The sequence below is a fragment of the Tachyglossus aculeatus genome, chromosome 8 (genome assembly GCF_015852505.1).
Source record: "Tachyglossus aculeatus isolate mTacAcu1 chromosome 8, mTacAcu1.pri, whole genome shotgun sequence".
Taxonomy (NCBI): domain Eukaryota; kingdom Metazoa; phylum Chordata; class Mammalia; order Monotremata; family Tachyglossidae; genus Tachyglossus; species Tachyglossus aculeatus.
In genome coordinates, this window is record NC_052073.1 from 30807362 (window position 1) to 30831463 (window position 24102).

General features: G+C 44.5%; 1 protein-coding gene across 6 annotated transcripts in view; it reads right to left on the reverse strand.

Annotated features, from left to right (window-relative positions):
• Window positions 1-6004: 6004 nt before the first annotated feature.
• Window positions 6005-24102, reverse strand: part of IFT52 (intraflagellar transport 52) — a 34830-nt gene continuing 16732 nt past the window's right edge. For 3 of the 6 annotated variants that reach the window (XM_038750643.1, XM_038750645.1, XM_038750642.1), the window contains exons 10-16: window positions 21823-21909; window positions 17749-17817; window positions 15167-15321; window positions 11436-11523; window positions 9105-9213; window positions 8505-8650; window positions 6006-6586 (exon numbers count right to left, since the gene is read on the reverse strand). In XM_038750643.1, coding sequence (XP_038606571.1) covers window positions 6539-6586; window positions 8505-8650; window positions 9105-9213; window positions 11436-11523; window positions 15167-15321; window positions 17749-17817; window positions 21823-21909 — 702 coding nt within the window. In that variant the 3' untranslated portion in view covers window positions 6006-6538. Of the gene's footprint in view, window positions 6587-8504; window positions 8651-9104; window positions 9214-11435; window positions 11524-15166; window positions 15322-17748; window positions 17818-21822; window positions 21910-24102 lie in introns of all 6 variants that reach the window. The other 3 variants (XM_038750647.1, XM_038750646.1, XM_038750644.1) reach the window with 2 other exon arrangements.

The following is a 24102-nucleotide window of genomic DNA, read 5'->3' on the forward strand; positions in this document are numbered from 1 at the left end:
AAGTCTCCTTTAGCTCCTTCACCTCAGCCTTTAAACAAATCTATTGATCCCCACATTAAAAATGCCATTCCGCAAACTCCTGTACCCTCCAGTTAGGTGATCTATCATTGTCCCACGTCGGACGACCTGATTATCTTGTATCTACCCCAGCGCTTAGAACAGCGCTTGGCACATAGTAAGCGCTTAACAAATACCAACATTATTATTATTATTATTAGGGGGAGAAGGAGGACTGAGCTCAGTCTGGGAAGGCCTTTATTTTACTTGTACATATTTACTATTCTATTTATTTTAGTTTGTTTTGTATGTTTTTTATATGCTATTTTATAGGTTCCCCCTTCTAGACTGTGAGCCCGCTGTTGGGTATTCATTCATTCATTCATTCAATCGTATTTATTGAGCGCTTACTGTGTGCAGAGCACTGTACTAAGCGCTTGGGAAGTACAAGTTGGCAACATATAGAGACGGTCCCTACCCAACAGTGGGCTCACGGCCTAGAAGGGGGAGACAGAGAACAAAACAAAACATATTAACAAAATAAAATAATTAGAATAGACATGTAGAAATAAAATAAATAGAGTAATAAATACAGATAAACATATATACATATATACAGGTGCTGTGGGGAGGGGGAGAAGGGGGAGAGGAAGGAGTGTAGGGACTATGTTCATTCATTCATTCAGTCGTATTTATTGAGCGCTTACTGTGTGCTGAGCACTGTACTAAGCGCTTGGGAAGTACAAGTTGGCAGCATATAGAGACGGTCCCTACCCAACAGCGGACTCCAACTTGTACTTCCCAAGCGCTTAGTACACTGCTCTGCACACAGTAAGTGCTCAATAAATACGACTGAATGAACGAGAAGGGGGGTGAAGTCTGCAAGCCCCATAGGGGACAACCTGATTACCTTCTATTTCCCCCCATCCTTAGAACAGAGAAGCAGCGTGGCTCAGTGGAAAGAGCGTGGGCTTGGGAGTCACAGGTCATGGGTTCGAATCCCACCCCCCACATGTCTGCTGTGTGACCTTGGGTAAGTCACTTCACTTCTCTGGGCCTCAGTTCCCTCATCTGTAAAATGGGGATTAAGACTGTGAGCCCCACATGGGACAACCTCATCTCCTTGTATTCCCCCCAGAGCTTAGAACAGTGCTGTGCACATAGTAAGCGCTTAACAAATACCAATATTATTAACAGTGCTTGGCACATAGTAAGCGCTTCACAAATACCATCTTTATTATTCTGCACCAGACCCCGTCTCCAACGTATGGGGGCTCGTCAGCTTCTGGTAGGGAAGCAGCGTGGCTCAGTGGAAAGAGCCCGGGCTTGGGAGTCAGAGGTCATGGGTTCAAATTCCGGCTCTGCCGTTTGTCAGCTGTGTGACTTTGGGCAAGTCACTTCACTTCTCTAAGCCTCAGTTACCTCATCTGTAAAATGGGGATCAATATTGCAAGTGGTTGAGTGTTTCACTCTTTGGCAGTGTTGCTCAGTGGAAAGAGCTTGGGAGTCAGGAGTCATGGGTTCTAATCCTGGCTCTGCCACATGTCTGCTGTGTGACCTTGGGCAAGTCATTTCACTTCTCTGAGCCTCAGTTACCTCATCTGTAAAGTGGGGATGAATATTGTGAGCCCCACATGGGAGAACCTGATCACCTTGTATCCTCCCCAGCGCTTAGAACAGGCTCAGTGGAAAGAGCCCGGGCTTTGGAGTCAGAGGTCAGGGGTTCGAATTCCGGCTCCGCCACATGTCTGCTGCGTGACCTTGGGCAAGTCACTTAACTTCTCTGGGCCTCAGTTACCTCATCTGTAAAATGGGGATTAAGACTGGGAGCCCCCACCGTGGGACAACCTGATCCCCTTGTAACCTCCCCAGCGCTTAGAACAGTGCTTTGCACATAGTAAGTGCTTAATAAATGCCATCATTATTATTATTATTATAGTAGCAGCGTGGCTCAGTGGAAAGAGCCCGGGCTTTGGAGTCAGAGGTCATGGGTTCAAATCCCAACTCATCATCATCAATCGTATTTACTGAGCACTTACTATGTGCAGAGCACTGTACTAAGCGCTTGGGAAGTACAAATTGGCACTCCACCACTTATCAGCTGTGTGACTTTGGGCAAGTCACTTCACTTCTCTGGGCCTCAGCTGTAAAATGGGATGAAGACTTTGAGCCCCCTGGGGAACAACCTGATCACCTTGTTAACCTCCTCAGCGCTTAGAACAGTGTTTTGCACATAGTAAGCGCTTAATAAATGCTATCATTATTATTATTAGTAGTAGTAGTAAGCATTTAACAAATACCAAAATTATTATTATTATCATTCTAACCTAAGGACCCCCCCTCAGCCGCCTCCCTTCTCCTTCTCCTCTCGACTCCTAAAACTTCCCAAGGCCCAAGTCTGAGGTAAAGTTCCCGCTGTGAGGCGAAGGGAGGGCGCATGCCCAGTAAGGCAGCCCGTGGCCGGCCCCCTCGCGCCGCCATCTTGGTTCCTGGTGAGAGCCTCAAGCCGCTCCCGTGATCCCCCGCGCCGGGCGGGCAGGGGCGGGGCCTGATTCCCCATTGGCTGTTACGCTCTGCGTCACCGAGCCCCCTGCTTCCCCATTGGCTGCTGCGTCAGGGGCGGGAGGGGAGGGACAGAGATGGGGCGGGGGCGTGCCCATGGTGGAGGGGCCTGCTTCCCCATTGGCTGTTGCTCTCTGCGTCACCGGGGGGCGGGGCCGTGTGGGGGCTTGGCCTTTCCCATTGGCTGCTGCAGGCGGGGGCGTGGCCATGGATGGCAGGGCCTGCTTCCCATTGGCTGTTGCGCTCTGCGTCCCGGGAAGGGGGGCCGGGGCCTCCTCCAGGAGGCCTTCCCAGACTGAGCTCCCTCCTTCTTCTCCTCCTAATAATAATAATAATAATGTTGGTATTTGTTAAGTGCTTACTATGTGCCAAGCACTGTTCTAAGCGCTGGGGTAGATACAAGATAATCAGGTCGTCCCACATGGGACAATGATAGATAAATACGATAAATATGATTGATGATCACCTAACTGGAGGGTACAGGAGGCCCAGATGAGGGGGCTGAGGCCCAGAGAAGTTGAGGGACTTGCCCAAAGTCACCCAGCAGCCAAGTGGCGGAGGTAGGATTAGAACCCACGACCTCGGACTCCCAAACCCGGGTTCTTGCCACGAAGCTGCTTCTCCTCGCAACATCCTCGGGGAAGGAAAATCAGGCCTTGGGGCAGGGCGAACCCTGACCATTCATTCATTCATTCAATCGTATTTATTGAGCGCTCACTAATAATAATAATCATAATAATAATGGCATTTATTAAGTGCTTACTATGTGCAAAGCACTGTTCTAAGCGCTGGGGAGATTACAAGGTGAACAGGTTGTCCCACTTGGGGCTCACAGTCTTAATCCCCATTTTACAGATGAGGTAACTGAGGCACAGAGAAGTGAAGTGACTAGCCCAAAGTCACACAGCTGACAAGTGGCGGAGCCGGTATTTGAACCCATGACCTCTGACTCCGAAGCCCGGGCTCTTTCCACTGAGCCACGCTGCTTCTGTGTGCAGAACACTGTACTAAGCGCTTGGGAAGTACAAGTTGGCAACATATATTCATTCATTCATTCAATTGTATTTATTGAGCGCTTACTGTGTGCAGAGCACTGTACTGAGCGCTTGGGAAGTACAAGTTGGCAACGTATAGAGACGGTCCCTACCCAACAGCAGGCTCACGGTCTAGAAGGGGGAGACAGACAACAAAACACATTAACAAAATAAAATAGAATAGTAAATATGTACAAGTAAAATCAATAGGGTAATAAATCTGTCCAAACATATATACAGGTGCTGTGGGGAGGGGGAGAGGAAGGAGGGGGCTCAGTCTGGGAAGGCCTCCTGGAGGCCTCCTTCTAGACTGTGAGCCCACTGTTGGGTAGGAACCGTCTCTATATGTTGCCAACTTGTACTTCCCAAGCGCTTAGTACAGTGCTCTGCACACAGTAGGCGCTCAATAAATACGATTGAATGAATGAATGAGGTAGGGCTTTGAAAAATATGGAATGCTTCACGAATTTGCGTGTCCATGGGGGGGAGGGATGCCCGCAACAGTGCTTTGCACATAGTAAGCGCTTAATGCCATTATTATTGTAAGCACTTAATAAATGTCATTATTATTATTAATGAGCGTGGCTCCAGACCCTCCCTCTTCAGGCCCCTGGGGAGAAAACCCCCCGCAGATATGGCAGCTCAAGAGGGACAAGAGAGAGCCACATACCTAGGGAAGGACCTCATCGGCAGTGAGATGAAAACCCTTCCTTCGAAAACGATTCCGCAGCGCTTAGAACAGTGCTTGGCACATGGGAAGCGCTTAACAAATACCATCGTTATTACGGTGCAGCACAAGCCCCAGCTGAGGGCGGCTGTTATTATTGTAAATTCCTTGTGGTGGGGGATCCTGGAGAAACAGCATGACTCAGTGGAAGGACCCGGGCTTGGAGTCAGAGGTCGTGGGTTCAAATCCTGGCTCCGCCAATTGTCAGCCGTGTAACTTTGGGTAAGTCAATCAATCAATCATATTTATTGAGCGCTTACTGTGTGCAGAATACTGTACTAAGCGCTTGGGAAGTACAAGTTGGCAACATATAGAGACGGTCCCTACCCAACAGAGGGCAAGTCACTTCACTGGGCCTCAGTTCTCTCATCTGTAAAATGGGGGTGATGACTGTGAGCCCCTGTGGGGGACAACCTGATCACCTTGTAAACTCCCCAGCGCTTAGAACAGTGCTTTGCACATAGTAAGCGCTTTAATACCATCAACCAGTAACTCTTGTACTGGAGTGCTTAGCACAGTGCCCTGCATACAGTAAGCAATCTGTCTGTCGTAGAGGAAATAGCACAGGACTGAATAGGGACACTCTTTTCAAGTCCCAGGCTCTGTTGCTTGCTGTATGACCTTAGGCAAGTCACTTAACTTTTCTATTTTCCTCCCTCTTATACCGTGAGCTCCCTGAGGGCCAGGGACTTTTGTCTTTCCTGTTTATCTTGTAACTTCCCCAGCATCTCGCCTGCAGTAAATGCTTAATAAATACATTATTATTATTGATCAAAATGTGTTATGAAGTGAAATGTTTCTTTTGAAACCCAATTTTAAAGAGCATTGCTGGAACACACTGATTTCACCTATTCTTCATTCTAAAATCATAGGGTGAAGATTTACTGAGTTCCAAGGGCAGTGAGTAGCTCCATTTTAGTTCGGTGGCATTTCAGTTTAAAAATTCAGCCCTAAGTCAGTACTAAACATAATGCCCACAACTACAGTTAATCGTTATGTTTTGGGGACTTACAAAAAAAACTTCCCTTTATGAATTACAAGGACTTAGTACTAAACCAGACTGTCATTTTCAATTCAAACAGAATTAAGTACAAAATCTACATCGCTGCAATTGCAGATGTGCAACACATTAAGAGCGACCTTTCCTAAATATCCCCTGTCAAAAGCATGGCAGGGAAGAGGTAGTATCCTTAAAGCCCAATTTGAGATTACTCTTTCAAGTTCTCTATTATTCCTTATTCATCTCTGAGATGTTTGTTTTCCCATCCTAAAACAGTATACCATTCTTTAATAAGACTACCATGATATCAGTATTAGACTATTGATATAAATATTAATTAAAATACTGGAGCCATGCCACCCCATCAGTCAGCCACCTTAGCACCCATGGTTTTAACACTTTTTTAACTGCTTATTTGGTTTTTTTTTTTATCATTTGTATTTATTTTCTTACTCTTTTACCTTTAGTACAATTGGCAACTTATATCCCCTTGCCTTTCCACCTCCTTGTGACTCAAGGGGTCAGGACCCTCATCTTTTGAATTCCTACTGTTTATTTCCAGATGTGCTCAGGGTAAGCTCACTGTGAGCAAGGAACATGTCTACCCACTCTATTATATTGTACTCTCTCAAGTGCTTAGTACAGTGCTCTGCACACAGTAAGCACTCTCTAAATACAATCGACTGATTGCCTCAGAGATCACAAAGAGCTCGAAAACATGAAGAACATAATGCCTCACTTTGATAAAATGACTACATGAATAATCAAGACAGCTGACTTGCAAGGAAATATTTTACCAGAAGAATATTTCTCAGATTATAAAAGTATAGATTCAGTATAAAAGAGGGGAAAAAAACCACGCGCTGTTTATCTAACATGATTCCACACAGAATCGATGTTCTGATGTGCCTGTCTAATCAATGTCAAATATGGAAAGAGTATTGGATTTTATACATATTTACATGTTCCAGGTACTCAGGGAAACAGTGGGAAGGCAAGTACCGATGATTCCACACAGAATCAATGCTGTGATGTACCTGTCTAGTCAATATCGAATATGGAAAGAGTATTGGATTTTATACATATTTACAGGTTCCAGGTACACAGGGAAACAGTGGGAAGGCAAGTACTGGCTATGGCAATAACAGGTAGAAAAAGAGTTTACATGAAGAACATCAGGCCAATCTCCAGGTGTTGCTGAGGAAAGAAAGCCAATATTCAGTAATTGCTCTGGAATCCGGCTTCGCTTGTATCAATGTCATGCTCCTGAGGAAGAAAAAGGAGAAAACATAATTCAGTAGGATGGAAAAGTAGTAACTGGTATAAGAATTTTAACCTACCAGATATTTGGGAATCATTATTAGTTGCGGATTTCAATTTGGCAGCAGGTAGCCAATCAATAAGACCTCAATCAAAACTCCCCTTCTGCAGGAAGTCAATAGGTATTCCAAAAGACCTGACAGATTTCTTAAACCTGCAATCATCAGGTGCTTAAATCAATGCTTCCCCACTTTCTGAATGAACAAACACCATTATCAGCATTATCACCACCATCCTCATCATCAGTATTTGAGGAGGAGGTAACCCTGTTGATTTAAGCAAAATCCCCTCCTCTTCTGCCTTTGTATTTGTATTTCCTGATTAAAGGGGTTGTGTATACAAATCTGAGTTTACTATCCACATTTTCAGAGAAGCAATTCCCATCTGTTTCTATTCTGTTGTACTCTTTCAAATGCTTAGTGCAGGGCTCTGCCCTCAGTAGGGGCTCAAAAAATACTATTATTATTATTTTGGTTTCAGGCCTTCGGCTCGATAAATCCTGTCATTACGATTATTAAGATGAGCCAGTGTAATTAGCAGTTAACTTGTAAGCTCCTTGGAGGCAAGAATCAAGCCTACTGACTGCTGAATTGTACTTTCCCAAGTGGTTAGTATAGTGCTCGGCACATAGCGCTCAATAAATACCATCAATTAAGTGACGGATTCCGGCCCAGTGTTTTTATATCCATCCACTAGCCAGAGTGCCTGGACAAAGACTATATTAACGAAGTGGACCAGCAGTATAAAACTGAGGAGAGGATCTGAGGAGAATTGTGGATCTGAGGAGAATTGTGTAATTTTGAGGCCCTGAAATAAAGGATTTGTCACTCAGAAAAATTGGATTCAAGTTAACCTACATACTGGGTTGGATCTCCTCTCTCTCCTGCTGCTGAGCTCTCACTCATGCCTTTCCACTTGCTTGGCATTTTCTCCTGCTTCATATCTGACAGACACAGCCCTCCCCATCTTCACAGCCTTTCTGAAATCACATCTCCAAGAAGCCACCTCTGATTGATCTCTCATCTCTCCAGGTTAAATCCCCTTAACTGCCTCTTTGGCATTTTCTGTGCCACCTGGGCACTGGCGCATTCACAACTGCCTGAAGCACTTAGGCCCATGTCTTACATATCATTATTTAAGCAGTAACTCACATATTGATCCCCTTTTCCTCCTTCCTCCTATCTGTAAGTTATTTTAGTATACGTCTCCCTAGCTAGACTGTAAACTCCTTGAAGGGCCAGAATCACGTCTACTTGTTGTCTTCCAAGAGTTTCACACATTGTCTGTGCCGTAGCAATTGCTCGATAAATACTGCTGATTGATGAAAAGGAAGGACCATATGAAATAAAATATACATCTAGTTCTCCAATGAGAAGCAGGTAGCCTACTGGAAAAAACACGGGCCCGGGAGCCAGAGGGTCACTGTTCTAATCCCGGCTCTGCCGCTCGTCTGCTGTGTGACCTTGGGTGAGTCACGTAACTTCTCTGGGCCTCTGTTATCTTGCCTGTAAAATGACCATTAAGACTGTGAGCCCCGTGTGGGACAGGGACTGTGTCCAACCTGACTAGTTGTATCTACCCCGGCACTTAGAAGAGTGGTTGACATGTAGTAAGCGCTTAACAAATACCATTATTGTTATTATTAGTATTATTATTAATAAGACTACCTCATTTACCCCATCTGTAAAATGGGGATTAAGACTGAGAGCAGTATGTGGGACAGGGACTGTATCCAATCTGATTACCTCGTATCTACCCCAGTGCTTAGTACGGTGCCTGGCACATAATAAACACTTAACAAATACCATACAAAAAAATACTTTAAATATTGCAACTTTCAATTCCGGTTTTTCATGTACCCTACCTGATTTAGCTTCTTGAACTCCACCACTTGGAAGAATATATGCTCCAGAATATGTTTCGCATCCTGTTGCTCTTTCGGGAGTTTGCTTGAAACCCCAAGGATGTCACCGCACTTCCTGACGTAGAATTCTAGGTCTTCGTCAGTACCTACAAAAACAATTAGTGATGTCAGATCTCTTTCGTCTTGTGCCTCACCCTAAAAATATCCTTATACTCTGATTTCAGAGTATAAACCATTTTAGGCTCAGAACCAAGTTGTTTCCAGGGAGGGATAGTCTCAGCCTACCATTCTGCAGCACAAATTTCACAATTCCTCTTCCATTTCTAACATCCAAAATTTCATAAAGAGTGACAAGGATACAGGTACTGAAAGACACCCAAAAGTTCAGACGCCCATTATTCCCTCAGAATAATCTGCTACTACAGGTGTTGTCACAAAACTATTTTAAGTGGAAAGCTTTATATACTTTACCCCCAACTAAAAAAATAGCATAATTTGCATGAATGAAACAGGAACTCTCTTCCAGTTTTGCTTTGTGCTGTCACCATCCAGATTCTGCAGTTTCACATTTGAGAAAACGTCCAGATTGACAAATCTTACACTTATTGGTAATCTGAGCAAGTCGAGCTTTTTCTGAAGAGAAAGTTTCATCCAAGTCAAACAGCTCAAGAGGAGGAGGTGGTAATTCTCTGAAACTTGGGGGGAAAACCTAGAAGTAAAAGATATTCTGCAATTAATCCTCTAGTACTTCCCTTTAGTGACGGAAACTCTGAAAGAATTTATCCTTAGGTAACGGGGATGCATTCTAGTCTATATAAATGTGATTTTCCACCCAAGTTCCTGGAAGTCTGATGTTGTAAGCTATTTGTAGGCAACGAACATACCAATTCTGTTATTTGGTATTCTCCCAAGCATCTGATACAGTGCTCTGCACACACTGAGTGCTCAAAAAATATGATTGATTGATTGTTTATTATAATTGCCCACTCCTTGGGGGTGACAGGGGCGACTGCACCCACAGTTCTGAGAGCTGGACTCTCAGTCTCGATGGACCGAGGCCTCTGGACGGACTTGCAAATTTCCCATTTGGGTTGAAAAGACTCAAAATGAGGGCTTTCTAGCCTGTTACCACATCTTTGAAGGCTAGGCCCTCTCTCAGGACCCCCTAAAATCCCTGTCCCCTTATTCCCCCCAGACTCACAATGACAAGGTAGCACTTATGACTGGGTGCAGCTTTTGGCTTCAAGAAAATATGAGATTTAAATATTTCAATGAAGTTGTCTAGTGTTTATGCATACTAATATCAATCAATTAATGGTATTTATTGGGTGTTCATTCTATATGCTCCCCCTCTAGGCTGTAAATTTCCTGGGGGCAGTGATTCTAATCCCGGTTTGGCCACGCGTCTGCCGGATGACCTCAGGCAAGTCACTTCGCTTCTCCACGCCTCAGTTCCTCATCGATAAAATGGGGATTAAGACTGTGCGCCCCATGTCACGCAGCGACTGTGTCCAACCCAATTCGCTTGTATACACCCCGGCGTTTAGAATAATGCCTGGCACATAGTAAGCACTTAAATACCACCACAACCTACAAACTCTGTTGTATTGTACTTTCCCAAGCACTTAGTACAGTGCATAGAGTATGCGCTCAATAAGTACCATTGACTTATTGACTGCAGAGCATGGTACGATGTGCCTGGGAGAGTACCATGGAGTTAGAAAAAATGATTCCTGACCTCAAGAAACTTACAGTCTTGCAAGGGGAAGACCCAAGTTTAACCCTTTTTCTTTCTTTAATGGTATCTGTTAAGCATTTACTATGTGCCAGGTACTGAACTAAGCGCTAGACTAGATACAAAGTTGTCAGGTTGGGCCCAGTCCCTCCCCACATGGCGCTCACAGTCTTAATCCCCATTTTCCCGATGAAGTAACTGACATACGGAAGTAAAGTGTCTTGCCCAAGGTCCCACAGCAGACAAGTGGCGGGGCTGGGATTCGAACCCAGGTCCTTCTGGCTCCCAGTCCCGGGCTCTACCCACCAGGTCGTGCTGCTTACAGATCCACCGACAAGAACATGCTTTATGGCCACACGAGTGAGAAATGTTGCCCTGCAAATACTGGGGCTTATATGCTCTCTCCATGGGGGTGATGGGGACAATCGCACCTATGGTTGGGAATAGTTTGGGGCTTTAATATTAGATTTTAGCATTTCAACGACGCTGACTACTGATCATCCACACTAACGGAAGGGTTAATCAAACGGCAGATAATCCACAGGCTTTCCGCTACTCATTTACTTTCCTCACTGCCTGTCTAGAAGCAGGGTGTGCAAGTGAAGGCTGTCCTAAGAACCAAGTAGGTAAAATGGTAAACTGAGGGGAAAAAGGAGACAATGGGTTAAGTTTAGAGTAGCCCCTTTGCCTTCCTGGGATCAGATTATTCCTCAGATTATTATTACTATTATTGTTATTATTATGGTTTTTGTTAAGCACTTACTGTGTGCCAGGCACTGTACTAAGTGCTGGGGTAGATACACGCAAATCGGGTCTCACTGGTAATCTGCTACTATATCCTGCAGATCCTGTCTGCTCTAGCCAATGCTTCACGGTATCTCTCAAAAAACACAAGCCAAATTAGCTCATGAAGCCATCAAAGTGCTTAAAACAGTGCTTCGCACACAGTGAGCGCTTAACAAATGCCATCATTATGATTTTACTGAGTCTAGTAATATCCTCGGATTTCTCAAACTTCTTAGAAGAGCCACATGAGAGAAAAGAGTCGGCAAAGATTCTAGGCCATCTGGGGCTGAGCAGTTTCAGGCTTTGCTTCCTCCAGCGCTTTTAGTACAGCGCCTGGCATGTAGTGAGCGCTTAACAAATACCACAATCATCATCATCATTTTCATCATTCCTCATGAACAGTTACTCACTGCTGGCTGGAGAGCAGGCAGCGGAGTCTCAAACTGAGGCTGAATGAGTTGCAGGGGTTCATGCTTCACATTTAGTTGTTCATAAGATCTGTATTTATGACAAAAGAGGAAAAGGCAAAGGCTAACATGAGTAAGGCGGCAAACATATATTCCTATTTAATATGCACACATTTCATGCAACCCTTGAATCCCCCAACATTAACAGAAGCGGAAGATTTTAAAGGAGAGAAGGTCCACAGAGATAAACAGATTTCAGAACAGGCTAAAATGAGTGCCAACTTCAGGATGCAGCAGACTTAACTCGAGGGTGAAAATCCACTCTGAAATTGCCGAACTGGGGCTGAAACTAGTCCCTTCACAAAGGACTAAAGGAGCCCCATCCTTTCCAAGCCTAAATTTACTCCTTGGTAATCAACCGAGGTTATTTCTTGAGTACTAACTGTGTGCAGAGCACTGTACTAAGTGCTTGGGAGAGTACACTATAACAGAACTGGGAGACAAGTTCCCTGCCGACAAGGAGCTTACAGTCAAAAGTGGGAAGCAGACAATATAAATAAATTACGGATACGTACTCAAGTGCTATGTGGCTGAGGTGAATATCCAGTGTTTAAAGGGTACCTAAGTGCAAAGGCAATGCAGAAGGGGGAGTGTGTAGGAGAAAGGAAAGCATAATTGGGGAAGGCCCTTTGGAGGAGATGAAATTTTAATAAGGCTTTGACAGTGGGGAGAGTGATGTCTGTCACCTATGGAGGGGGAAGAAGTCCCAGGCCAGAGGGAGGATGTGGATAAGGGGTCGGTGGCAAGTTAGGCGAAATCAAGATATACAGAGTAAATGGAAGTTGGAGGAGTGAAGTGTGGGGAACTGCATTGTAGGGAAATCAGTGAAGTAAGATAGGAGGAGACAAGCTGATTGAGTGCTTTAAAGCCAATGGTAAGGAGTTTCTGTTTGCTGCGAAGGTGGATGGGCAGCCACTGGAGGTTCTTGAGGAGTGGGGACATATGGACTGAACAATTTTTAAAAAAAATGATCCGGGCAGCAGAGTGAAGTATGGACTGGAGTGGGGAAAGAGGCTGGGAGGCTGATGCAGTAGTTGAGGCAGGGATAGAATAAGTCCTTGGATCAGCATACTAATAATCATAATAACAATACATAGTACTTCTTAAGCACTTACTATATGCCAAGCACTGTTCTAAGCACTACGGTATATACAAGTTAATCAGGATGGACACAGTCCCTGTCCCACTCTTCATTCCCATTTTACAGATGGGGAACTGAGGCACAGAGAAGTGAAGTGACTTGACCAAGGTCACAAAGCAGACATGCAGCAGAGCTGGGTTTAGAACCTAAGTCCTTCTAGCTCCCAGACCCAAGCTCTCTCCACTAAGCCATGCTGCTCCTGTTTTGGACACGTTTAGTTGGAGGCAGGCCCTATGGGAGCAGAATCAACGCTTTCAGACCATTAGGGCATTCTTAAATACACTGCAGCACACATTTTGCACACACTGCTTCTAGGAGTTACTGATGTTCCCTATCATACTGCCAAGAAGAAATCGTAAGCACTGAGAAAAACAGGTTCAAATTGTTCCATGAGAATTTCAAGTATAACTGAATTTTGACCCACCAAACAGAAGCCGTTTTCTCAAAACCCAGCCTTCGCTTTGATTTGTTAATCATGCTATCTACCACTTGCCAAGATTATTGCTCATTCGATTCTTTGAAAAATGTTTTAAAGTACTCTAAGCAATGAGGCACCCCATGAAGAAGCTTGAATCCAACACTGATTGCCCCTTTACAGCAGTTCAAATTAAAGGCAATCAAATTCAGAAAAGTCTTTCTTCAGGTTAATGCCTGACGAAATTATTGCTAAAATGGAAACTAAGCAATGAATCATCAGAGAGCCTATTAATATGATTAAAACTTCCCTGAAAGTAGTAATGCACTGACAGATGCTACCAGGTGTTGCTGGCTGGGGGAACATTCGCGTGTCTTTGTTAGTGTCCTGCCAGTAATAGCTCGAAGACAAGCAAGGAGGCTAAAAGCGCAGGAAGAGATTAAAAGAACGAACCCGATAATTGTTCGGAAAAGGTTACATATGAAACTGGCAAGGGAATGAGGCCGTGACAGCACGGGGACTAAATTTTGAACTGTTATTCTTGTAATAGAGGAAGAACCTCTTCTATAATAAAAAAAAATCCCGCTCTCTCCCTCCTACTTAGACTGTGAGCCCAAGTGGGATAGGGACTGTGTCCAACCTGGTTAATTTGTATCTACCCCAGCGCTTAGAACAGTGCCTTACACACTGTGCTCAATACATCATTATTATTGCTACTGATAATAATAATTTTGTAATTTTTAATCCTGGGAAGAGGAACATATTGGTAAATTATTTATATTGCAGTCTTCCCCTCTAGACTGTAAGCTCACTTTGGGCAAGAACATGCCTACCAATTCTATTGTACTGTGCTCTCCCAAGTTGTTATACAGTGTTCTACACGCAGCACATGGCTAATAAATACCAATGACGGATTTGTTGATAGAGGAGAAGTGCAATGTGATGGAGAAGTCTGGGGCGGCGGGGGGGCCTGAACAGCTGCAATACGCTGCAGGATGAAGCAGGGAGTATAAAGTTAACTGTCCCCGTCCCCCACCCAGACCTACAGTGTGGTCTCTACTCATCGTCTTCTCAGCCTCCCACCTCTCCTATCGCTCTGTCCACCAAGAAGGCTTGCCTGTAAGAACCCCGTTCTCTCTAGCAGAGAGGAATCCCTACTGCTCCTTTGGCTGGATTAAGACTCCTGAATTCCACCATGACAGGACCACCCCCTGCCCAAGCCAGGGGCAGCATATTTCCTCCCTCCCTCCCTGCTACCACTGGTCAGGGTATCTTTCACTTATGCTACAAGCCTTTGCTTTCTCTCCCTTCAATTTCCTTTCAAGCATCATCAGTGATATTTATGTACTGTGTGCAGAGCACTGTATAAGCACTTGGGAGAGCACAGTCCAACAGAGTTGGTAGATATGTTCCTTGCCCACGTTCTAGCCACTGCCCCCCACTCCTTCCCTAAAAATGCTGAGTCCTCTGAACCATTATTGCTAAATCTCAAGCCACATCTCAATCCCTTGCTTCCCGTGTCTTTCCTTTGCTTTACGTGCAATTAATCCGGCTCGGCTCATAAAAGCCGAGCCGTCTGAACTAGTCTCCCAAGAAAACATCCTTACTAGATGCTTGACTAGGATCTAGGAAGGGGTCTTCTCCAACTGCACTTTCAGAATCCTTTTTAAAGCTTTTACAAAGCTTAACATGAGAATTTAACTGGGACAGAGTAATTACCAAGCCTTCATGTATCTTTATCTTGGAACTAAAAAAACACAATCAGCAGTCTATAGGTAAGGCCTTTTTTTACCTAACTGCAGTTTTTTGGGGGGTATATTTTAAAAAAAGATTATGGAGTAAAGAAGCGTGCAAAATGGCTGCTTTCTCCATTTCTGGAAATGGTGACCTGTAATCTCAGCTCTCAAACTTCCTGCTGCGTGGGGTGGAAAGGCAACACCTGAACTTGTGGACAAAACAAATAAATGTTTTCCTGTAAATCAACAGTCTCTCTTGAAACATAGCTGGGGAAAATCACCCCTTGCTCTAACTGTGGCTAAGCAGAGGCATTAAAAGAAAACATTAAGAAATAAGGAGACAATGCTGCTTTAAAAGAAGAAAATTTGATCATTTGCTGACTTAATGACTTTAGAGAGGGAAGTGGTGTCCAGCTGGAAAATGGACAAGTCGAAGAGAGTCGTGAAGTCCCGGGGGTTCTCCTCTCCTTCCTGAAGACACACTCGTAGTTCCTCTGACAGCGTGGCTGTGTCGGGCAGCATCGTATAGTCAGAAATCTGAAAACCACAACAGAGGAATTTTGGTGAGGGACTCCCTGGTGCTCAATGAACTGTTTCCACCGTCCTTTAAGAATTTCAAAATGAAATGAAAATATGTCAATGAATAATTTACACAGTCTTTACTCTTCCCTGGTATTCTGCTCTAAAATGGTTTCACTGATCCTTAAACTGGCTACTTCAGAGTTTCAAAGGGCAGCAAAACCTTTGAAATAACAACCTGAGGGGGAAAATGGAGGAATGTTTCAAGAGAAGCATAACCCCACGATATATTTTTCATCTATCTTCAAGTTTAGGTAATAGTAATACTGGTGGGTTTTTTAAGCACTTACTATGTGTCAAAACCTGTGCTAATTAAGCACAGAGTAGATTCAATCAGATCAGTTTAGTTCTCGAGAATTTATGCTTATTTGTACAGTTTGTATATTTATGTCTGTTTCAACTCTCCCGTTAGAGTGCAAGTTTCCTGAGGCCAGTGGTCACGGGTATTCTTCCCCTAGGTAATTCCCCAAAGTACCTAGTCATATGCTCAGCTCAGCTTAGCTTGAGAGAGTTGGGAGACACACTCCCTGCCCTCAAGGAGTTAACAATCTAAAGGGGACACAGACATTCAAATAAATTATGGATATGTACATGAGTGTTGTGGGGCCAAAGGTGGGATGAATATCAAGTGCTTAAAGGGGTTCAGATCCATTCATTCATTCATTCATTCAATAGTATTTACTGAGTGCTTACTATGTGCAGAGCACTGTACAAAGCGCTGTACTAGGTGGTGCAGAAGGGAGAGGGAGCAGTGACAATGTTAAAACTAAATGAGGCCAAATCTTGTATTAATATTTGAAATCACTCAATGCGGCATAAAGCCTTCTATCACAGAAAATGCTTGAGCTGAAAACCTGAATGTATCAGAGTTATTTACTGAGCACTCACTGTGCACTGAGCACTGCACTCAGCACTTGGGAGAGTACCCTACGAGGAGCAGATATGATCCCTGATCTCAAAGAGCTTACAGTCTAATTTAAAGTATTTTTTATAACAGTGTATAGAGGCGAGTATCTATGACACCGAGACCCCACTCAGGCATGCAAGAGGGGATGAAAAGACTGGTGTGGGACTGACGTTCCCTTCCCCATGATTTTCACATGAAGAAAGACCCTGGCTACATTAATAAATCTTTCCACACAGGGCCGATGCTATGTTTTGGAGCCTGCCTCTTGGTATCCCGATCTCCTCAAAGCTTTTGCTTAAGGAGAGCTACTCAATCCACCTCTTGATTTCTGTCTGCCAAGCTGATCTGTCTCTGGCAATGAGCTCCCCAGTAGTCCACTGTTATGCTGGGTGGTTTGAAACTGTGCTTCACAGTTCTGACATTCTTTTAAAATAACAGTAATAATGGTATTTGTTAAGTGCTTTCTAGGTGTCGAGCACTGTTCTAAGCACTTGGATAGATACAGGGTTATCAGGTTGTCCCAGGTGGGGCTCACAGTCTTAATCCCCATTTTACAGGTGAGGTAACTGAGGCACAGAGAAGTGACTTGCCCAAAGTCACACAGCTGACAAGTGGCGGAGCTGGAATTAGAACCCGCAACCTCTGACTCCCAAGCCCGTGCTCTTTCCACTAAGCCACGCTGCTTTTCTGTCCTTTCCGCTCATCCGTGTGTCTCCTTTAACATACAGCAGCTTTGGGGTTTTCTTTATTTAACCATTCTCTTCCCTTGTTCTGAGGGAGGTGGGTTGCTGAGTTATTATAATACTTTGAATTTTTGCTTTCAAATGAAGGCGAAATGACAAGTCTCTTACAAAATTGGGGATACAATCTTGTGGTCTGAAGAACAGGCCATGGGCAACTTCCTAGGTGTTCTCTACTGGTGATCAGGAGGAGTCTAGTCAGACTTCAACCCACCCTGAGAGTCAGGGATCGAAAAGAGAAGGAGAGAGACAGAGTGTGAGTGTGTGTGTGTGTGTGTGTGTTGGTAATGCAGGAGAGGATGAAAATCACAAAGTATCCCACCCCACAACTAGAAATCCAAAGGACGCCCCATGAGATTCAGGGGCAGGATTTCAAGGACAAAGGTATTTTCATAACAATGATGGTCTCTGTTATGTGCATACTATACACCAAACTCTGTGCTTAGCACTGGAGTGATACAAGATGGAATGTCATAGTTTCCTGTCCCTCCTCTACTACCATTAAAAATACGTAAGGTACCCAAATATGAACTGGGAAAAAAATCCAAACATTTGTTACCCTTGCGTTTTCAGGGAAGAAAAGTGATGTTTAACCTGTTTCATTTCCTTCGCTTCCAGAAAAACTACTTCTCCCTCTCCAGATGTTGCGAGTTCAGCTCAGGAAATCATAGAACCAGCTCTCCTTAACATGCTAAAATTAACACGCAATACTAGCTGTGATCAATAGAGCAGACCTACCTCTGGATCCTCCGCGTCAATCTGATTTAAGCGAATGTCACTTGTTGTAAGCCACTGGAAAACTACATCCTGTAAAAAGAGCAGCATGACGGTGTTTTACAAATAAATAAAGAATTCCAAACTGCCAATAGAGGTGGCCACGGCAGTGGGTGCCACCTTGCCCGCTGTCTGGTTGGCATGGTGTGAGCCGAGCGTGCCCACTGTACCCCAGAACCGAAGACATCTGATGAAACCAGAACCACAAAACATGCCTCCCCAACAGCTGCAATAATAATAATGGCACTTATTAAACGCTTACTATGAGCCAACCACCGTTCTAAGCGCTAGGGTTGATCATCATCATCATCATCAATCATATTTATTGAGCGCTTACTGTGTGCAGAGCACTGTACTAAGCGCTTGGGAAGTACAAATTGGCAACATATAGAGACAGCCCCTACCCAACAGTGGGCTCACAGTCTAAAAGGGGGAGACAGAGAACAAAACCGAACATACTAACAAAATAAAATAGAATAGATATGTACAAGTAAAATAAATAGAGTGATAAATATGTACAAACATAGATACATATATACAGGTGATACAAGTTAATGAGATTGGACACTGTCCCTGTCCCACATGGGGCTCACATTCAATCCCCATTTAGCAGAAGGGGTCACATGAGGTCCAGAGAAGTTAAGTGCCTTACTTAAAGTTCAGTCATTCATTCAATCGTATTTATTGAGTATTTACTGTGTGCAGAACACTGTACTAAGTGCTTGGGAGAGTACAATATAACAATAAACAGTCACAATCCCTGCCCACAAGGACCTTACAGTCTCAAGTCACACAGCAAACATGTGGCGGACCTGGGATTAGAACCCAGATCCCTCTGACCTCCAGGCCTGTGCTCATTCCACTAAACCATGCTGTTTCTGCCATGTTCTGGCTAAGTTTTCGGCCTCAGGACCAGGGCTGTGGGAGCCGTAGTTAGGTGAGCTGGACCCAGGGCTGACGGGATGGATGGGAGAGCAAGACAAGATGAGAGAGATGGGCTGCTAAGAGTATAATCAATCAATCAATCGTATTTATTGAGCGCTTACTATGTGCAGAGCACTGTACTAAGCGCTTGGGAAGTACAAATTGGCAACACATAGAGACAGTCCCTACCCAACAGTGGGCTCACAGTCTAAAAGGGGGAGACAGAGAACAGAACCAAACATACCAACAAAATAAAATAAATAGGACAGAAATGTACAGGTAAAATAAATAAATAAATAGAGTAATAAATATGTACAACCATATATACATATATACAGGTGCTGTGGGGAAGGGAAGGAGGTAAGATGGGGGGATGGAGAGGGGGACGAGGGGGAGAGGAAGGAAGGGGCTCAGTCTGGGAAGGCCTCCTGGAGGAGGTGAGCTCTCAGCAGGGCCTTGAAGGGAGGAAGAGAGCTAGCTTGGCGGAGGGGCAGAGGGAGGGCATTCCAGGCCCGGGGGATGACGTGGGCCGGGGGTCGACGGCGGGACAGGCGAGAACGAGGTACAGTGAGGAGATTAGCAGTGGAGGAGCGGAGGTTGCGGGCTGGGCAGTAGAGTATAAGCCAAGAGAGGCCAACGGCCGCTGTCGGGTAAACTGAGGCACAGGAGAGGGTGCAAGAAAGGAGGTCAGAGTATGGCTGATGACAGTTGATAAAATCATTAGAGTCACCTGGGATGTGGGGAAAGGAAGGAGGCCAGAGGGTGTGCTTGGGGGTGGAAGGGCAGAGAGAGGAGGAGGGTGAGCGTTGGAGATAATAGTAATAATAATGATGGCATTTGTTAAGCGCTTACTATGGGCAAAGCACTGTTCTAAGCGCTGGGGGGGATACAAGGTGATCAGGTTGTCCTGCGTGGGGCTCACAGTCATCATCCCCATTTTACAGATGAGGTACCTGAGGCTCCGAGAAGCTAAGTGACTTGCCCAAGGTCACACAGCAGACACGGGGCAGGTGTCTGCTGCTGTGCAGGGGGGCACAAAGGTGTGGGTGGGCTGCCAAGACACAGAGCACGCTCCCTGTCCTCTGTCCACCTTTCTTTCAGTCCTACTGGCCCCTCGCAGAGAGCAGAGCAACTGGGGGTCCCTGCCACCTGACCGCAGCCCTCACCCACTTCATATGGCTTTAGAGGGGCAACCAGCTCCCCGGTTTATAGGAAAGTGGATGATATGCGTTTATGGTGTAAACGGTAAGTATATGATAAAAACATGATGGCATGGAACAATTTAGAATCATTCCCCAATCCCTCTTCTCAGAAATTATGATTATACTGAAAAAGTCAGGGCTGGAGGCCTAAGGAATTCTTCTCTATTGTCAGCTCAGCCCAGTTCCCTACCTTTAGAACTTCTTTCCCTGATAATAATAATAATGATGGCACTTATTAAGCACTTACTGTGTGCAGTGCCCTGTTCTAACCGCTGATCGATGATGATGATGGTACTTACTAAGCACTTACTATGTGCCATGTACTGTTCTAAGCGCTGGGGTAGATGCAAGATAATCGGGTTGGATATAGTCCCTGACCCAAATAGGACTCACAGTCTTAATCCCCATTTTATAGATGAGGGAGCTGAGGCCCAGTGAAGTGACTTGCCCAAGGTCACACAGCAAACAAGTGGTGGAGCCAGGATTAGAACCCAGGTCCTTCTGACCCTCAGGCCCGTGCTCTAGCCACAAGGCCACGCTGCTTCTAGACTGGGAGCCCACTGTTGGGTAGGGACCGTCTCTAAATGTTGCCAACTTGTACTTCCCACGCGCTTAGTACAGTGCTCTGCACACAGTAAGCGCTCAATAAATACGACTGAATGAATGAATGCTTCTCTGAAGATTCAGCAGAGTCCAAAATCTAAAGCCTTTGGAACCTACGCTAAATATATTTATTTCCATATTCTGTTTCTTTTGCCAAGTACTCTTTTTATACTAAACAGCACTTGTGCTGTCCTTTTAAGATAGGTGGAATAATCAATAAACGGTATTTACTGAATGCTTACTGTGTGCAGAGCACTGTACTAAGCGCTTGGGAGAGTATACTACAATACAGTGGGGATCCCTGCCCTCAAAGAGCTAACAAAGTAGAGGGGGAGACAGACATTCAAATAAATTACAGCTGGGTATGTAAGTAAGTGATGCGAGGCGGGGGTGAAAATCAAAGTGCTTACGGACTCATGTGTGTGACACAAAGCGGGGGGCAAATTGAGGAAGTCAGGGAAGGCCTCTTGCAGGATATATGATTTTAGCAGGGCTCGAAAAACGGAGAGGGTGGTGGCCTGTCGGATAGGAAGGGGGAGAGTTCCAGCCAGAGAGGGTCATTGACGAGAAAGATGAGGTCAAGGAAGAGCGAGTACGTCGGTATTAGAGGAGTGAAGTGGGATGCAGTAGGAGACCAGCACGGAGAGGTACGAGGGGGAAGAGCTGACTGAGGTCCTTGAAGCGGACGGTAAGGAGTTTCCGTCTGATGTGGACGTGGGTGGACAACCATTGGAGAGGAGACTTGGGCTGAGCAGGTTTTTTTAGAAAAACGATATGAGCAGCTGAGTGCCAGAAGCCCTGGAGCGGGGAGAGACAGGAGGCAGGAAGGTCAGCGAGGAGGGTGACGCATTAGTCAAGGTGGGATATGATAAGTTTGGGGACCAGCGTGGTAGCAGTTTGGATGGAGAGGAGATGTGTAAATGCACAATACCTAGATACTCTGTAAGCTACCAAGTACAAAAATAAATAATACAAAAACATACACCAGGTATTAGAGTGTTATAAAATTAAGCAAAAGCATCACAGCGTGTCTCAGTGGAAAGAGCGCAGGCTTGGGAGTCAGAGGTCATGAATCCCAGCTCCGCCACTTGTCAGCTGTGGGACCTTGGGCAAGCCACTTAACTTCTCTGGGCCTCAGTTACCTCATCTGTCAAATGGGGATGAAGACTGTACGCCCCACGTGGGACAACCTGATTACCTTGTATCTCCCCCAGCGCTTAGAACAGTGCTTTGCACATAGTAAGCGCTTAACAAATGCCATTATTATTATTATCACAGACTTATAAAATCATTTTTAAAAGTCGCTTACCATTATCTTGCTGTTTTCTTCTTTATCCAAATATTGATCACTGAACATGTGACAAGAGCCTAGCACGGCCAACTTTCCACCTTGGTTCTGCAAACGAACCGGCAACATTGTGAACGTCGCAGACCGCGGAGACTAACAAACTAAAATCGACGTCTAAACCATCCGTACTAGTACTTAAAAGACAAGGATTTCTTCATACCCCAAACAGCTTCTTATGAGGGCCTTAGGGTACCTCAAATAGCGATTCACTACATGGACAATTTCAGTACAAAACATGAATTCCTGAATGAAGCTTATTCTTTCATGGGTACTGCCTTAACATTGATTTTACAAATAGAAATGGATAAAATGTGCACAGCAGTGGCTCGCCTTTAGGGCACTTTGAAATCACTTTACAAGAAAGCTGTGATTGCCAGGAAGCATGGGATAAAATATTGTTTGGCATTATGGTCATGATTCCTCTTCCCATTGTACCTTTGCAAATTCATGAGGAAGTGGGGATAATATATGAATACTGTATTTTTTTCACTTGTGATATTGGTATTATTTACCATTGTTTTAAAGACTCTGAAGGAAAAAAATACTGGAAAGATATCCCTAAGTGAAAAATCAGGGCGTATTTGAAGTGATTACAAGCAGGTTATGAAAACAAGGATGAGTTTCAAAAGCAATCATTACAGCGTGAGAGTAGAACGAGGGCAAGACTTTGGGCACTAATTCACAGTTACATCTAAGCCAGGTAATTATACTCTTTGAAACTGAACTCGAGAGTACTACTTTAAAAAGAGGCAAAATTTATAAGCAGAAAATCTCTCAGGAAATAAACATTGATGGCTATCATTATTAAAAATAGACTGATAACCAAGATATTATACATAGCTGGAGGTTTAATTTCAAATTGAATTCCACTTTAAGGGTTTATAACAGTCACTTTCAGAACTTTACATCATCCCAATCAATACTATTTATTGAGCACTGCACTAAACTCTTGGGCAACTATAAACAAATTAGAAGAAATGATCTTTGACCTCAAGCAGCTTACAATCTAAGGTCGGGGGGAACAAGACAGTAAATAAAGAACAGATCAGAGGAAGACGAGAATGGAAATATAGATATGTGGGACAGTAAATGGTAGAGTTTGTAAGTTGATTAATACTGGAGTGCTGCGGGAGGCTGGGTTCAGAAGGCATGTGCTGAGGTGGTATTTGAGAGGGTATGACCTGGAGATATGAAAATTAACTGGAGATGGCCTCTTGAAGAACATCAATCAATCAATCAATCGTATTTATTGAGTGCTTACTGTGTGCAGAGCACTGTACTAAGTGCTTGGGAAGTACAAGTTGGCAACATATAGAGACGGTCCCTACCCAACGGTGGGCTCACAGTCTAGAAGATGGTATATCAGAAAGGCTTTGAAGATGGGGAGCGCTACAGTCCAGTAGACTTGTACAGAGCGGGATCATTTTACTAAAAAATATTCAGCCCATAGCTCCCTTCTTCAAAAACCTGCAATGGTTGACCACTGGCCGTCCACCACCACATCAAACAGAAACTCTTTACCATCAGCTTTAAAATGCTCAATCAGCTCTCCGACCTAACCCCACTGATTTCCTACTAATCAATCAATCAATCGTATTTATTGAGCGACTGCACACTCTGCCTAACACCAACCTACTCACTATACCTTAATCTCATCTACATCACCACCTTGCCCAACTCCTCCCTCTGGGCTGGAACTTCGTCCCTTTTTATTTATTTATTATCCATAATATATGATATTCAAGTGCCTACTAAGATTCAATCACCGTTAGACCACCACTCTCCCCACCCTTCAAAGTCTTGCTTAAATCACATCTCCTCCAAGAGGCCTCCCCTGCCTAAGCCCTCATTTGCCCTACTCCCTCACCGTATCTAATTCCCACCTATGTATTCTCTGCCAGCATTTAGTGCAGTGCTCTGCCCACAGTAAGCAATTAATATTTATTACTATTCTCTCTTCTGCATCACCAAGGCAGCTGGATCTGTACCTCTAAGCACTTGATATTCACCCCCATCTTCAGTCTCACAGCACTTATGTACCTGTCCGTAATTTATTTTAATGCCTATCTCCCCACCTACACTGTATGCTCCTTGTGGGCAGGAAACATGTCTACCGCTTCTGTTGTCTTCTCCCAAGCATTTAGTCCACAGCTCTGCACAAGTAAGCTCTGAATAAATACTACTGATTGACTGAGCTCCAGACAAAAGAAAGGGTTTAAGGGGTCATAAACTCTTGTGAGC